The 17907-nt window shown below is 38.6% G+C and overlaps 1 protein-coding gene across 1 annotated transcript in view; it reads right to left on the bottom strand.

Annotated features, from left to right (window-relative positions):
* The window catches only part of DCAF6 (DDB1 and CUL4 associated factor 6), a 74445-nt gene that overhangs the window by 33850 nt on the left and 22688 nt on the right, over positions 1-17907 (bottom strand). Inside the window, exons 11-12 of the mRNA XM_014528529.1 lie at positions 16089-16337; positions 5514-5669 (exon numbers count right to left, since the gene is read on the bottom strand). Of these exons, the coding sequence (XP_014384015.1) occupies positions 5514-5669; positions 16089-16337 (405 nt within the window). The remainder of the gene's footprint in view (positions 1-5513; positions 5670-16088; positions 16338-17907) is intronic.

Below are 17907 nucleotides of genomic sequence, written 5' to 3'. Positions count from 1 at the left end.
TTCCATAAACTCATAAAACGTACAAATGTTATGAAGTGTGTCTTATTTAATTATTAAAATAAAATTTAGGAAGGAATAAATTTCTAAAAAAAAACTTTGATAAAGGATCTAGAATGCTGTCATTTCCATAAAATTGTATATTTTTAAACTGTTAAAAGGATTTAGAATATGAACAAAGTTTATGTTAAGACAGATACTATTAAACTAAAAGGGTTTCCTTTTGGTCTCCCAGTCTGCCATGGATATTGCGTATATTCAGGGAGCTTTTGTTGTTCCTCCCATCTTGAAGACCAGCATTTAATAAGCAATCCTTCTTGTCCATTGCTTCCCTTCTATTTGTAATCCTAGTGCCCTGCAGCTGTTTTTGGAAGGATCATTTGCGTATCATGTAAACATTTGAAGTGATATGTTTTTATACCACTAGGTATTCATAAATACCATACTCATGACTTCTACTTAGAAATATTTCTAAAAAATAACTCAATAACCATCAGAATAGCTTGTATTTCAAAAATCCACTTATTAGCTCAATGCTGCTTGCTTTAGTTTCCGTACTCTACTCCATCTCTCTGTGCGACACCTTCTGAAAGGCACCATCACAAAATAATTATCTAACCATATGATGCAGCAGTAATTTACTACAAAGCACAATATGGCCTGTCAGCTTATTGGAAGGGTCTAGACTAGAATGATATTATTATTTTTAAGGTCAAGATAAACTTTAAGCAAAAGCTCATTCAATAATAACTCAAGGTGTCTCATGCCAATTACTATATGTTTCTGAAAAGTTTGTGCTTTGGTCTTGAGAAAGTTCTTTAGCCCTTTGACGTCAGAATCTTCTCAACTATAGAAAAAAAATAATGAACTTAAGTCTGACAGGTAAATAAAAGGGACTCTTCAGCCAGCCAGGCTCCCTGGGTTCAAATTTGGCTTTTCTCCTCAGTAGTACTGTAATGCTGGGCAAGTTATTTAACTCCTCTAAGTCTCAGTTTCCCCATCTGTAAAATGGACATGGTAGCTACCACACACTATTCTTGGAAGGTTTAATGAGATAATCCACGTAAACTGCTTAGGTAGCTCACAGAAAAGGGTTAATTCATGGTATTATCACTTGCCTGTGTTTCAGAAACATAGTATTAAATGAAAACTGATGACAGGAAGCTGTTCTGAAAACTATGGAGCATAGCCTCATATGTAAAGTTCTAGGAAAATCATCACTGCTTTGCTTGGATTATCATTCAAGGTCGTTATGGAGTGCTTGCAGGGCTAGGTCAATATTATATCAAATTTACTGTGGCCTATGCTATAAACACTAAAACGTGGATGGAGTGCATCCACCTGAGAAGCGCCACATGTGACTGTGATCACGGACACTGGGGAGCTGGTGTTGGAAAGAGCCTGTTTGCCCAGGATCGGGTAAGTGCTGATTTTTTCCAATATGGCTCAGTTTTGAAAACCTTTTTTTGAAAATAATCACCAATGTTCTATACCCTTTGGGGGGGTATAAAAATTACGTTTTTCCAGTCAGCAAAACCGTGCCATAAAGTGAAAAAACAGTTCCTACCTGACCCTCTCTAGGCTGGCTCCCTGCTCCAGTGGGGCTCTGTGGTGGTCGGGCCAGTACCAGCAGACTCCACAGGGTGCTGTCACTCTGAGCAGGAGCCAGCAACCCATGACTTCAGGGGACCTGAAATGGAAAAAAAGAGCTGGGTTTAAAATCAGCCATATGCTGAAGGCCTTTGCCATAGCTGTTTGCGGCATTCGTCTGAGAAATATACATACAGCTCATTCAAAACCCCAGATGCTATCAGCCTTATGGGGCCCTGATAAAAGCATGTTTGAGGTAGTAAGTGAAACATACTATGATTAGGATAGTACATTATTATGTATACTATTCTACTTAGGAGTATAAAAGCTTTTTTATACTATCTAACCCATCCTTATGCTATCTCTGTAAATTATGGCCAGTCACACTATCTAAATACAGCAATAATTGGGAAACTGAGGCATAAAGCAGCCAAATGACCTGCCCAAGGTCATCTAGTCACAGAGCCAGGGACAAGATCTCAGCCAAGTCTAATACTCAGGCAGTAATCTGATGAAGGAAAATTCATTTCTGTATGATTAAAAAAAAAATCACTGAAAGGCTAGAAATGAGTTATGGTGTATTTCCAAAAAGTGTAGGAAAAATGCTGTTTTTAAAACACTAAATAAAGTAAAAATATATCCTGACTGAAAAATAAAATGTTTGAAAATTAGCCATGTAGACTTGTCATTTATAGGTGTCAAAATTCTTTAAGAGTAGTGACTTCAAAATGCACTTCAGGGAGCAGCAGTGACTTGGGGGAGGCATGAGGGGCAAACAGGTGAGTAACCTTCCTTATCTTCCTTTATGCTGAAATCACAACGGGGTCACTTTTGTATATTTTGTCTTAGAACTTCTATATGAGACTGGTACAAGGGTTCACAGTTGAAAAGAAAAAAAAAGAGAGAGAAAAATCACTGTTTAAACATCTTTTAACATCTATCTTCCAGAGCTCATTTTAAACAGCAATTTTGAAACTGAAGGTGAGACCATTTGGTGCCTTTGAATGATGTTTTAGTTTTTACTTGCCAAGAAATACTGGCAACTAAATAAATATATTCTATCTGGGATTATCATTAACTAGCGTGAGGCCCCATCCCATTAAAATGTAGATTATTTCTACCAAGTGATTTAATCCCACTCTCCTATAGAAATTAGGTACTGTAGATTCATCTTACACTTAGCCCTTCACAAAAGATTCTCATCAGTCCTATATTTTAAAAAGAGAATAAACTGTTTGCTAGACAATGTAATAATTCAGAAATTCTACAGTTGTGAAAATTGTTTGGTTTCCATATTATATTAATGTCTCCTTTGAGTATCTTATAGCGGTAAGATTTAAATAGGTGAGAAGACAATAGAAATATCATTTATTGACAGTATTATCACTCACTGATACTCTAAATATATCAAGGTATAATGAGAAAATACAGATTTTATATATGAGAATTGCATATTGCTTATTGTTAATAAGTTAAAATCTAGATACTTTCTCTACTGATAGAAGTATTTAGTAGTAACATCTAGAGTGAAGGAATGAACTACTTAATGCCCATAATATACATACAAAAAATTGTATTTAATCACTAAGTATAATAAAATGTTTTAATAATAGTTTTTCAAATAAAACCTATCTCCCTGTTTAATTTCATAAATTTCATTCCTATTCCTTATTTCTATAATTTATGTGTTCTATAATAAAGAATTTTTTGTATTTCCCCCCTCATATAAGAATTTAATAACTGAATAAAATATATAGATTTTATTAGTTGTCCTGTGGAATAAATGACAACCCATAGTTTAATGGTTCTTGTAATTACCAAACAGTATTCCTGTGACATGTGGAAAGAGCACTGTTGAGGAGCCCAGGGCATGTGCAGAGTAGACAAATGCTATGTCAAAAGCATTTGAAATAGATGAAGACCCCACCTTTAAGTGAGGGGAGCGGCACACCTGGAGTGGCAACACCAAGGGTCTCTGATACTGTGCATGTGGTCAGCCTTGGGGCCCAAGTACTTTGTTTAATAACAAAGAAAAGATAACACGTTTTTGAACTTCATAACTGAAAAGGTATCTACTCAGCTTCAGCTTCTTAAAATTCCCACAAATATACTGGTTACCAAACTAGATACTATTTACTAAAAATGATACTTAAGAGTTGGGAACATAGCATCTAATTTCAGAGACTATATAACCACCCTAAAGTTTTCTGATTCGAAAAAGAACCTACTTCCATTCAAATTGTTTTCCTGCTGCCCTAACCGGTTTGGCTCAGTGGATAGAGCGTCAGCCTTCGGACTCAAGGGTCCCAGGTTCGATTCCGGTCAAGGGTATGTACCTTGGTTGCGGGCACATCCCCAATAGGGGGTATGCAGGAGGCAGCTGATTGATGTTTCTCTCTCATCAATGTTTCTAGCTCTCTGTCCCTCACCCTTCCTCTCTGTAGAAAATCAATAAAATATATTAAAAAAAACACAAAACAAATTGCTTTCCTGCTAATGTAGACAGCTTTGTTTTATACTCAAACTCACTTAAGTTTCCGTATTTTTCAGACACATACACACACACACACACACACACACACACACAGACATTTTGTCTTCTTATTGGTTTCTATGTTGCCTATTTTTTACTTCTGAAATAATTTAGCTAAAGTCTTATACAAGCACAAAGTCATAGCAAATGTTTTATTAAATGCCATGATTGTAACCTAATCAAATTTTTTTGTTAGTTTCAAGTATAGGAAAAGATTCCTCTATAGTAAAAACAAAACAAATCAGAGACATCTTTGCGTGACTGCATTAAAAATCAGGTCCAGAATTTGTTCCAAACAGCACACCTATATTACAGTTATTTAAATCTGTTTAATTCCACCATGGCATTATATAATGTGCTTCTGTTATCAGAGTGCTTACTGGAACAAATAAACAGAGTAAAAGTTGTCCAATTCTACCAATATGCAAATTAACTCCAAGTAATTAAATCAGAGTTCTCAAAGCAATTAATGCCCAAACTCACCAACCCTTATGGTAGTAAACTAAAGTATAATAATCTCTTAGTATGAGAATGCAGACACACTTTAGTTCCTAAGCAGAGATTTATGGAATCTAAGACAATACCTATAATATAGGATATGCAGTACCTGTGATCCATCTGGAAAGAGTTGACAAATTATTTTATGCTCTATCTTTCATCAATTCTCTCAACAAATGCTTATTGAGCACCAAAAGCTTTCTTGCCATAAAAGAACTGGGCCAGTAAAATACTCCAAGAAAAAGAGAGGTACAGATAATTACTATCTCAGAGTTTTAGAGCATCAGAACAGGACATAAAACTGTGGAGTACATCTGCTGTCCTACATATCAGAAAGCTGATTATGTGTAGAAGAGATAAGTCAGTAGATATTGAAAATGTTCAAATAATTACAGAAGGGGATGACTGAGTCAGTACGCTAGTATGGCCAAACAATACTATAATTCTAAAATCCAGCATAACTACATTTATATGGGAATAGGAATACTGGTTAACTTTTAAAGCAAAAAAAAAAAAAAAAAAAAAAAAAAAGGAGCAGCTAGGAGTCATAAACATAGATACCATTTAAAGGTATAGGAAATTTCAATAGAAATATCAATGGAGGCTCAAAATTCAATAGATAATTATTAGAAAGTAGTTCATTGACTACAAAAGCAAAAAATATAGCCCCTCTCCAAATATAAATAAAACAATGCATTATTTTATATTCTGGCAAATACTGCTGCCAATGTGTCTCTCTAGCTATGGGATGACCACCACCACCCAAGGCAAGAAAGAGGAGAAGCTGCAAGCGCATCAGCTTTTGTTTCCAAGGGGAAGGGAAGCGTCTTACTACACAGTAGCAGTGTTAAACACCAACTCCACCAGCTACTTAAGGACACTGTATGCTAATAACCTGCAGCATGAGGGTCTTGGGCGGGGCCCTCATGGGAAGCCTGACCAGAAGTGGAAGGCGCAGCCAGCTCCTGCTGCCTCTGCTGCTCAGCCTTCTTAAGCCTCAGTTGGTACAGCCGCTTACGGAGCAAAGCTATCTCAGGCCCCCTTAAAAATTCTGACACAGATAGGAAAAGAAAGGTGAAAAGATAGTAATAAAATAGAAAATAGCAAGAATCTGATTATACATTAGATTATATAAGAAAATAGTAATCTGATTATACAAGAGAGAAGGATATAAATTAAATACATGTATCATGGAGGAATACTAAAAACAAATTACTCATATAAAAAGAAATTACCAGTCATTAGGAGATAAAGTATACACTCTTATAAACCCTAATGCTTCTGTTTAACTTAATGATTTAGATACATATAGTTCTCTAAGAATATTTAATTAAACAGAATGAAAATAAAGTCCTCCAGGTTAAAACATTTTAAAACAAACATTCCTTTCCTCACTCCTCACTAATTTCATTTCTTTTTACAACAAAATGATATTAAGAAATGAAAAACTAAAAAGTATCAGTTATCTCATCTAATCTATATACAAATGCTACTAATTTTATTCAAATAATAATTAAAATCCAATTAAAATGATGAAAAAGTTAGACATTTGGAAACAATTCTTGGAATGTATTAGTGGCGAGCTCTTTAAAAAGTGAAAATTCCATATTTTTCAGCTAAAATATTTCTTTTTATGTTAGAATTGTCCCTTGTTTTTTCTTTTTTAATGCTCAAATATATGTACATAATCTTTAATATTTTCTTAAACTTTCTCTGAAGCCTTGGTCATAGATTAAAAAAAAAATGGTACACAAAATTCTGCAGATACTGAGTGCCTACTATGTGTGAAGCACTGCTTTAGGCTCTGGAGTTAAATGAAATGGTGAACAAAATAGTCTCTATGCATGTGGAGTTTATGTTCTGAGAAGAAAACAGACATCACTGAACACACACGTATATAGCACACATGTATGTGTCTGTATATGTCTGTGGGATAATGCGATGATTGAGCAGGACAAGGAATGGGGGACAGACAGTGGCAGGGTTGTTTTGTGTTTGGTCATGAGGAAGGGCTTCTCTCACAAGGTGGTTTTTGAACAAAGACCTCAAGGACGCACTGTGTGGAGGAAGGGCACTCCCAGTGGAGGGAACAGCAAGTGCAAATGCTTGCAGGAGAGTGCACTGGGATGTGGGATTACCTTACAGGCAATGGAAGCACAGTTTTGCTGATGGCCTAGGTAACGGGAAAAAGAGAATGCCATTTATTGCAACACTGAAGAACAGAGAAGGAGCAAGCGGTATTAGAAGAAAGAAAAGAAATGACGTATCCAAGTGGAGAAGCTGAGTAGGGACTGAATATGACAGTCTAGAATTCCCCAAGTTATCTGGATGTCACTGGTGATGTGACTAGAGAGTAAGTGATGATAGAGAAGTCTACGAAATGAACTCTGGGACACTCCAGTGTTTAAGAGGAGGAGTGAGAAAGAGAAGCCCGCAAAGAGCACAGGGAACTGAGTGAGGGACTTCTGTAGGCTGAGTGACAGAATGTGTTAGGAGTTTGGAGTAAGCAGTTGTGTCAAAGCTGCTGATATAATAAAAAAGATACTGAGAACTTCCCATTGGATTTTGCACTTTGGAATCACTTGACTAGAGGTGTTTCAGTGAAATCACAGGGACCAAACCTACTGGAACAGGTTCAAGACAAAGGGGAGGTAATGATGTAGAATCAAGGCACATATGCCTGGCAGGTGTAGCTCAGTGGTTGACCTATGAGCCAGGAGCTCATGGTTCAATTCCCAGTCAGACTACATGCCCGGATTACAGGCTCGGTCTCCAGTGGGGGGCATGCAGGAAGCAGCTGATCAATGATTCTCTCTCATCACTGATGTTTCTATCTCTCCCTCACTCTCCCTTCCTTTCTGAAATCAATAAAAATACATTTTTTTTAAAAAAAAGGCACATACACTCCAAGTCTTGCTAATGGGGAACAAAGCGGGCGAATGGTTTGTGTTAGTTTGGTAGATAATCCCTATGTTTGTATGCTAACGGACAATGCTGAATTGGGAGCAGAAAGAAAGATGATACATGGAAAGAAGTGGCAAACACAGGAAGGATACCCTTGAGTCCACCAAAGGGGACGGGCTGCCCTGAGAAGAGGAGGAACTGGTATTGGACAGGTGCATAAAACTTCACCCACCAGAACCAAAGGGCCGGCGGGGCACACGGGTAAGAGTCAATAGTTGAAGATTTGATGGTGGGAGCACACACAATTTCTTGTGACACTGGCAGCAAATTATATAAATTGCCAAACAGCTTTCAGCCTCTTGTACATACATTATGAGGCTGCAAACACTGGTGTATTACTTTGGGAATTCATTATGCCAGAGATACTAACCTCTCATTACTATGTCATCTATGTATAGAGTTTTATTCAATTAGCCAATTGGCAGCTATTTCACAAGCCATTCAAGTACCATCATAGTCTCTCACTGCTAGTTCTTCCTAGAGAATTCTGCAGTACAGAGGAAGATAGTATTCATTGAGAAATGAACTGTATGCTCAATAGATAGTGCTTTCCTTTTAGGTAGACACATATACCTTACTAGAGGCCAGTGCCTGAAATTCGTGCACTGGAGGTAGAGGGTAGGAGTCCCTCAGCCCGGCCTGTGCCCTCTCACAGTCCGGGACCCCTCGGGTAATGTCTGGCTGCCGGCTTAGGCCCGATCCCCCTGGGCCTAAGATGGCAGTCAGACATCCCTCTCACAGTCCAGGACTCCTTGGTCCTTACCACCTGCCTGCTCGCTGTTCCTTACCGCTCGGCTCACTGTTCCTTAGCGCTGCCGTGGAGGCAGGAAAGGATCCCACCACAATCACTGCACTTGCCAGAGGTGAGTTCGGCTTCTGGCTGAGCGGCGCTCTCCCTGTGGGAGTGCACTGACCACCGGGGGGCAGCTCCTGAACGTCTACCCCCTAGTGGTCAGTGCGCATCATAGCGACCAGTTGTTCCACCAGTCATTCTGCTGTTCCGTCAATTTGCATATTAGGGTTTTATTATATAGGATTGACTGTCAGCATAATAACAATGCTTTTTACAATATAAAATAGAGCATCATTATAAAGCCATAAAGTCTATCTTTTTATACTTCAAAAGAAATTGCCATAAGAAGTGAGATTATATCTGTCAAATTTTGCTATGAAAACAGAAAAAAATCACCAAAAAATTTACCCAATTTCATGGTTGTTTCCAACCCTCTCTCTTGTACTGCCAAATGTTTTGTGGGAATATAAGAGTCTCCATCCTAGACCACTGGGTGATGCAGCAAAAAAACAGCAGCCCTAGGAGCAAGCAGTGATGTTTTCTAACCTGGAAACTCAAGATTTAGCCAATGCTTCCAGTGCTCTAGAAAGAAGAATTTGTTTGCCTGCTTTTAAAGCTGGTTGTATGGTGGCTCTTTCCCCCTTGGGTTAAAAAAATGAGCCTAGAAAAAGAAGTCAACACATAGCTAACTAGGAAAAGCAAATAATAAATTAAAAATTTCAACCACACATACAAATAGTTCTGCCAGTGGGTTTGACATATTAAAGGCAGGTAAAATACACACATATTACACCCTTGTAGAAATGCACACACAAACATATATAATTTATAATGCAAATAAATGCTTAGAATTAGTTTTGCTAAGATAAGCCAAAATAGAAAGTGATTAAAATGAATACCTTTGGGTTGAATTAAAAAATAGTAAGAAACAAAAAACCCTCAACAATGTGTCAGGAAATGCTAAAGGAAAAATTGTACTTCCATCTCTAAAACTACTAACTCTCTATTCTTGTGTTCTTCCCAAAGACTCCAAGCTAGTCTCCTTAATGCCTTAATTCCCACTGAGACAGGGAACAAAGGCCGGCTTGGTTCTAACCTCATGTCCTGCTTCTCCAATACACAGGGTCTTTGGTCGTGGACACTGGGCTATGTTTATATCTGACCCATGGTGCTTTCTCTGCCTGCTCTCAATGTGTGTCTTGTCCAGGTGGTCCTTGTGCATTCTTTCTCCTACAACTGGTCACTCCTTCACTTACGGCTTCCAAGTTCCTCTAGCCTCTTCTTTAGTTTCCCCAAAGTGGCTGTTAACCTAACATTTCCACTTGTTTATAATCTATAAATGGCCTTACCTTGTCTGAGTAGACCCCGATCCCCTTTAAGTAAACTGAAATCTGGATGTTTGGGCTTTAAAATGTTTGCTCTGATAATAGAGTTCTTATCTCCCCAGACATTTTTTCTACAGAGCTCAATTCAGCTATAATGATTCTGGATAGACCTAAATAGATTTGTAAATCTGAGTAGACACAGTTGTTTGTAAACAAGCAGGAATCCACAAATAGTCCATATCATATACTATCTTAACAAAATGAAATCCTCCTGGTCTAAGTGATCCATTTAATTCAAAACAGGGGTCCTTGCTGTGACTCCTTTCTCAAAGGGAGCCTCCCAAACTGAATTTTGTATGTACTGAGATACCCATCCAATCCAAAACCACCTTTTCTAATCATATTCTGTGATTTAGATTAAAATAAAATAAAAGGAACAAAGCTGTAATATGCTGGAATGATGGCCTCATGTACCACTCCCTCATTACCATGGGAAAAAATTGCAAATAACACACAAAATGAAGACATTTTCAGGCTTAATTTAGAAATGACTAAAAGTGATATCTGATTGGCATTACCAAGAAAAGAAGAAAAACCTTATAATTACCTTGAAATACATAAAACTGTGGAGATTTCATTTTAACCTAATAGTTTCAACTCATATTCAGACCTTTCTAGTTTTTAACTAATCATATAACCAGTCTTTTGTTAAATAGTCAAGAAAAAACCACATGTAATATAAGAATCAAAATGTCTGATTAAATTCTGAGTTATGTATATAGAATATGGTTTCAAATGGTCTGACTACTTGAAATAAAATTCAAGTATACAAAGAGTAAAGAAGTCAAACAAAAAGTACTACCAGCTGATTTCAAATTACACTTGAGTATATTTGTTTTCCTAATTTTCCTAATTAATCATGGTCTACTCGGGTCCCCTAGATCAGTGGTTCTCAACCTTCCTAATGCCGCGGCCCTTTAATACAGTTCCTCATGTTGTGGTGACCCCCAACCATAAATTATTTTCGTTGCTACTTCATAACTGTAATTTTGCTAGTGTTATGAATCGTAATGTAAATATCTGATATGCAGGATGTATTTTCATTGTTACAAATTGAACATAATTAAAGCATAGTGATTAATCACCAAAACAATATGTAATTATATGTGTTTTCCGATGGTCTTAGGCGACCCCTGTGAAAGGGTCGTTCGACCCCCAAAGGGGTCGCAACCCACAGGTTGAGAACCGCTGCCCTAGATACACTCTTCCTTGGTAATGCATTTGGTATGTTCACCTCACTCATGGCTTCATTTTGTTTTTTCCTACTTATATTTCTGTTTGTCCTAATTCTATCATTTATAAAAATGATTTTAAAAAGTATTTCTGTAAATTACCTTAAAATATTTTTGAACAAAGTAGGAAATAATGTAGTCTTATATGTTCTGAATAGTTGAGGGCAAACAGTGGATCCAAAAATGATGAGTGACTGGATACCCATTCACAGCATCTCCCCTAGATGACATCACACTGGGGAGCCTATGGGAAACATCCAGAATGAATGGAGTGGGCTGAAACTATACAGACTAAAATAGAGCTAAGTATACCCTATCTATAAATATATGAAAGGCTAATATGCTAAGTGTCCGACAGTCCAACCGGTTGCTATGATACGCACTGACCACCAGGAGGGCAGACGCTCAATGCAGGAGCTGCCGAGCTGCAGTGACTTGGCAGCGGTGGTTCTCGGGTGACGCACCCTGAAACCAGAGAGGAGCGAGTCCGACTCCTCATGGGGCTGCGTGATTCCACCTTTGGCAGTGGGCTATGTTGTTGCTGGGGCACTGTCAGCCCCGAATCTGGTTTACTGCACACTCACATTTGCGTTCCACACCCTGTACGACAGCAACTTTGCAGAGTGCCCTCTCACACTCCGGGACCCCTCAGGGGATGTTGGAGAGCCTGTTTCGGCCCAATCCCCACAGGCCAGGCCAAGGGACCCTACCTGCTGGAGGGACCCCTGCTCACTCTGCAGATGCCTGGGAGGGACCGTGGGAGGTTGGCTCCAGGGCATGTCCGGCCCGTCTCACCCAGTCCCGCCCCATGGGCCACCTTCTAATTAATTTCCTTTCAATGTGCACGAATCCGTGTACCGGGTCACTAGTATAGCTATACTAGCTTAAAGATAACAATCTTAACAGTACCTTTAGAGAATGACTATTTTTTGAGGGGGAGGCTTACATAGAACAAGATAGATAATGTCTCTCTGTCTTTATGAGAATATATTCTAGTAAGAGACAGTAAGTCATATATCAATCAAAAATGAGCAAGAAAATTACAAAATTTTATAAGAACTTTCCAGGAAATAAGCAGAGCTATTTATAAGGGAGAATAAACTTTTAGGGAGGTAGGAAAAAAAGATAAATCTAGGTAGGGGAGTTATGAAAGACCTCCCTTGGGAGACATTTGAGCTGAGACCCAAGAAACAAGGGGCTGACTCTATGATTAAGTCAGGGGAAGAGCTTCTCAGCTCGGTGCTTACTGTTCTCCAACTCTAAGTACAAGGCTCAGAATCAGAAAGAAAGTGGCACATTTGGGAAACTGAAAGGAAACCAGGACAGCTAGAGCGCAGGATCATCAGGGACTGAGGAAGTGGTGTGAGAGAAAGCTGGAGCGGGAGGCAAGGGCCAGGCCACGTCAGTTCCTGCAAGTCCACAGTAAGGAGTTTGATTTCCTTCTTTTGTAGTTGTAGTTCCAATTGCAATTAGAAATCTTTGAGGGTTATTTTTTGTGTGTTTTTTTGTTTGCTTTTTGTTAATTCTCACCTGAGGATATTTTTTCCGTTGCTTTTTAGAGAGAATGGAAGGGAGGGAGGAAAAGGGAGAGAGAAAGAAATATCGGTGTGAGAGGGACACGTCGATTGGTTGCCTCCTCACACACCCTAACCGGGGGCGGGAGCAAACCTGCAACCCAGGTACCTGCCCTTGACCAGGAATCAAACCTGTGACCCTTCGGTGTGCAGGCTGATTCTCTAACAACTGAACCACACAGGCCAGGTCTCTTTGAGGGATTTTAAACAGCTAAGTTATATAATCTGAGCTAACATTTTAAAAAACTTTAAAAATACAAGGCTGCTGCCTGGAGAATAAATGATAAGGGAGCAAGAACAGCTGCAGGGAGAGCAATCAGCAGACAAGAAAGGTGGTGAGAGGGAAAGAAGTAGAACCAACAGGACTTGATAGTGGACTGGGCCTGGGTCACGAGGGAAAGTGAACTATCAGGAACAAGTCATAGGCTGTTAAAACAAGCAAATGGGCAGTGGTATTATAATTTACTAAGATATAAAACAACCAAGATGGAATAGATTAGGGGACTGAAAGGGTGGGAGGCTAAATTAAGTTTTAGTCTGGACACATTAAACTAAAGATGTCCAAAGACAGTCTGAAAGCAGTGTCCCATAAGCCACTGCACGTAAGAGTCTAGGGCTCATCAACTTGGAAGAAATATTAAAAGCTATGGGAACTGACATAGTCGCCCAGGGATAGATCACCGATAGCGAAAAGGAGCCGGACTATGGGGTTCTACAGAAGAAGAAACATCAGCAGTGATCACTGAAAACTACCAAGAGTTGGTAGTCTGGGTACAGTGGCAAAAGTGGTGTCAAAAGGCCAAGAAAGGAAAGTTTCAAGAAAGAAAGGAGCAGCAGACTTAAACGCAACTGGGTCAAAAGTTTGAGTAAGGTACTAACAGAGAAGTAGACTCTAAATTTGTCAAAATGGAAGTCACTAGTGACTCCGACAAAGGTTTCTGTGGAAAAGGGGGCTGAAAGGAAGATTGGAATTAGTGGATAAATAAATGGAAGATGGTAAGAAAATAGAAATAATATGTGTGAGTGACTCTTTTGAAGACTCTGATTTAAAAGAAGCAAAGCTATAAGGCTGGAGGGGAATCGGGATAATTAAGAGAATTTTAAAGACAGTGGATAATAACAGAGCATGCTTGAGGCCAAAAGGAACAATTCAGGAGAAAAGGCAATAATGATGCAGGAGAGAGAGCAAAGTCCTGGAGGTGCTGGGAAGGAATGGGAGTGCCCTTTCATAGGAGCAGACACACTTCTCCCATCACATCAATGGTTGTGCCAATGCAGGAAGGTGGGCAGCTGGGGGGGGGGATGAGGGAAGGGGGGGGGAGGCGGTGAAAAGTCTGAGAGATAGGAAGGTGTAGAATAAGCACAGTGTCTAAGGACTACCCTGACAGTGTGGAGCACACACTAACGTGTGTGGTCATGACCTTCCTCACTATCACTCAGGAACTCAGCTCAGTCTAAGAGAGAGCAAATAATTAGGTTCAATCGGAGAAGGAATTTTGCCAGGCAAGTTTTCACATTCTCAATGTCCCTTTCCTTCACCCCAGCAAAAGTGACAGGAAATGCAAGGGACATGAAGGAAGAGAATAAACATTTATAGAAAGAGGTATCTGCAGCAAGGCAAGAAGCACACTTTTCATTTTCTTTATTTCTATGCAGGACAGTAAGAGAAATCATGGCTTGAAGATGACACTCCCACCCACTCCATGGACAAATCCCACCATCACAAACCTTAGTTCTGGACTTAAAAGTCCTTAAGAGATTGGGAAACAAAGGAAGACATTAAGTCCTTATTGTTAAAATGTTGGGCTCTGGGATAATGAAAGGCTTAGTGTCAAAACAATTACAGACATAATCCTTAGATATTACATCTAACATCAAACACTTTCCTCAATAGCAAAACTATCTTGATAACACAGAAAATATTCCAATTTTTCATGGTGTAGTCAACCAAAATTCTTTCAATAATCTACCAGTTAAAAATATTTCCTTACTTTCTTTGAAAAATATATAGGCAAACTGCAAAGTGATCACATGATCATCACAAAGTTTTTCTATTTCAATGAGTCACATGACTGCAGTATTTAATATTAAATTTAGCAATTTGAAATGCAGTATTAAGATGTGTTAAATAACTATAACAAAAAAAAATAACTATACTAAGTACTTTTCTCAGAAATAACTGTAATGAGTTGAGATGCACTGGAATGTGAACGAGTCTTCTTGTTAAGTTTTTCCTGATAACTTATAAATGATTACAATACTGAAGAATATTTCCAAGAATGCTATCGCTTTAAAAATTCTTGTTTTTACCAATTTTACCTGCTTTGAAAAGCAAACTTTTAACTGATTCTGTTCCTTGTTCCCAAACTCTCCAAAATATTTTATTTTCCCATAAGTTGGAATGCTATGTTGATTAGAGAATGAAAAACCGGATTTTATAGCTTAGCTTTATCTTACTACTGTAGATAAATTGAGCACAGTGTTAACAGTTACATAATTGATTCTGGCTTCCATTCCCATAACCTAAAATGAATTAATAAAAATGGGAAATATTGATTTAAAAAGTGCTTAATTTAAAAACACCCCATGTTTGGTGATCTGGCATCCAATTCCAGAGAACAAGAATACAGTGACAGCTTGGCAGTTAGGCTGTTAGGAAATTTTATCAGTTTCAGCTTAGGCCTGCCAGCTGTACCTCCAGGTGATAATATTTCGGTTATATGTCAAGTAAAATTGTTCCTTGAGGAAAAAACCCAAGGAAAAACATCTTACCGGTTATTATAATTACATGTATACAGTTAAGATGCCAAGTAACTACAGACATAGCTGCTGACAATTACTGTTACAAATAGTACAGGCCACAGTTTGAGGGAAAAATAAATTGAACACAAAGGAGTTATAATACTGAGGAAATAGTATTTTAACAGAATTTAGAAGTTAATTTTTCCCCTAATATCAAGCACCAAAAAGACAATTGTTTAAACAACTCTTTTTTAAGTAAATATAGAAGAAATAATTATTTTAGTTAATTGTACTGTATATGTTGCTGGCAACAGACCACATCAAATGCACCATACAGAATTATTAAAAGTGCTTCGTGATTTGAGAAAAAATAAGAAAAAATATAAATACAATGGAAACAATAATAATCAGTGCTATATTTTTACCATTACTTTAATACAGACTTACAACCAAATAGGTTTAGAAAGATTTTGGTCTATAATGGCCTATAAAAATAATCTTTAAGAGAGGTTCATTAAACTATCTCCTGGTACCCATATTTTTATAAAACTCTCTTATGTAAATGGAAGATTCCTGCTACTTATTAAAATTCATGCAGGTTAGGCACACTTGAATTTCATGTTTTGGTTATATGTTCACATATTGTGTGTCATTTAGATTATTTGCTCCAGCAGGAACCAGTCAATGTGACTTAGTGTCTTTCCAAACAGCCCCTAGAGAATGGTCATGAGCAGAAACCATCAGACGACCCACCGCCTATTTAAAGAGTAACATCCTCACCAGACTGATGGTGTGTGTGCTGTCCAGACGCCTCGGCAGACGACCTGTGCTCACTGTCTGGAGAGGACAGCAGAGAAGTAGAAGGTGGGCTTCCTGGAGGAGATGCTGTGGAGTGGACCATGGAGGACGTGGAAGGTTGTAGCAACTGCTCAGCTGAAGTGTCTACTTCCATCACAGTGTCACCCGCTTCCAAACCAGTGCCTGACGGGACCGTAGGAAGAGTCGAAACATCTGACTGACTCGTCCCACCTTAAAAAAGCACATGTTAATGCAAGTTTGAATACTAAATGCTTTCCAAAACCAACCACTCAGAAGAGGTATGTTCAGGCGCACTTCACACACACATGTACACACACACACATACACAGAAATATATAATATACAGGAAATCAAAAACACCCACTGGTAGTTTGGTCCATTTAACTAGGCTAGTCAATAGGAGTAAACATCTATCTATAGCACATTCTCATTAAAAATAATCATTCTTTTAAGAAAATGATCCACATAGCAGCTTCATTTAGACAAAGCTAAATAACTTGTGAGATGCCTAGAAACATGCCTAGTCCCTCAAATTTAAAGGTGATGATTCCTTGTGGAATCTAATGAACAAAATGAATTAACCAACAAAATAAGACCCAAGGCAGGGAGGTATGCAACAGACTGACATACCTCGATATGGGGTTGGGGAGATGAGAAGAATTAAACCAAAGAACTTATATACTTATATGCATAAAACATGGACATGGGCAGTAGGGTAGTGAAGATCTGGGGGAGAAAATAGGGAGTGGAAGGGGGGGGGAGGGAGGTAATGGGAGATATAATACTGTGAACAATAAAAAATATATTAAAAATAAATCAATATCGATCCTGGGTTTTGGCACCAAAAAAAAAAATAATAAATTTTTAAAAAAATAAATAAATAAGGTAATGATTCCGATGCAATAGTTGGATAATAGAATAATGGATTTATACTGAGATATTTCCACTCTATAACATCATGGCCTTGGTAAAACGTTTAATAAAAATTTTATTAGCAAGAGTAAAACAACAAATAGGCCAGAATAGGATTAAGTTCTTCATTCCCATTTCATTAGCCATAATGTTTTAACCACTAAACTAACATGATGAAGGCATGATTTTAAAGGGCTTAAGTGTCCATTATGTGCTGTGCTAGGCTTCCTGCTATCTGCAAAGAAATAATTAGTACTCAATAAATATTAAAAATTTTCCTGATTTTGCTTCAAATCTAGATTTTATTAAAAATGGAGTGGACAGAGGAGAAATCAAGATGGCGGCATAGGTAAACACCAGAAATTGCTGCCTCCCACAACAACTTCAAAAATACAACTAAAAGACAAAACGGACATCATCCAGAACTACAGGAAGGCTGGCTGAGTGGAAATTCTACAACTAGAAGGAAAGAAAACAGCACACTGAAACTCAGAGGAGGTGCGGAAGTAAAGTGCAGAGGTACGGAGGCGCACGCGGCAAGGGCTGGCAACTGAGGACACGGCTGTCTTTTTTAATCGGGAGGGAGTCACAAGCCCCCGATTGCTCTGAACTCCAGTTCTGGGAAGTCTCTGGGGACCCAGACTCATACGGGGAGAAACTGGACTGTCTGGCAGCGGGCAGAACTCGGAACTCGAGGGCGGCTTTCTCTCAGAGGTGCTTGCAGCTATTACCGGAACACTGAGACGCAGGGCCTCTTAGGGCAGGGCTGAGGATCAGCCATAGCTGCTTGCTCTGCCCTGTTGATTCCCTGAGACCCCGCCCCACCCAAGCTGTGGCAGAGGCTTTTGCATATGAATGCTCTGGCCCT

This window comes from Myotis brandtii, unplaced genomic scaffold (assembly GCF_000412655.1).
Source record: "Myotis brandtii unplaced genomic scaffold, ASM41265v1 scaffold64, whole genome shotgun sequence".
Classification (NCBI taxonomy): Eukaryota; Metazoa; Chordata; class Mammalia; order Chiroptera; family Vespertilionidae; genus Myotis; species Myotis brandtii.
This window is presented reverse-complemented; position numbering and strand designations above follow the sequence as displayed.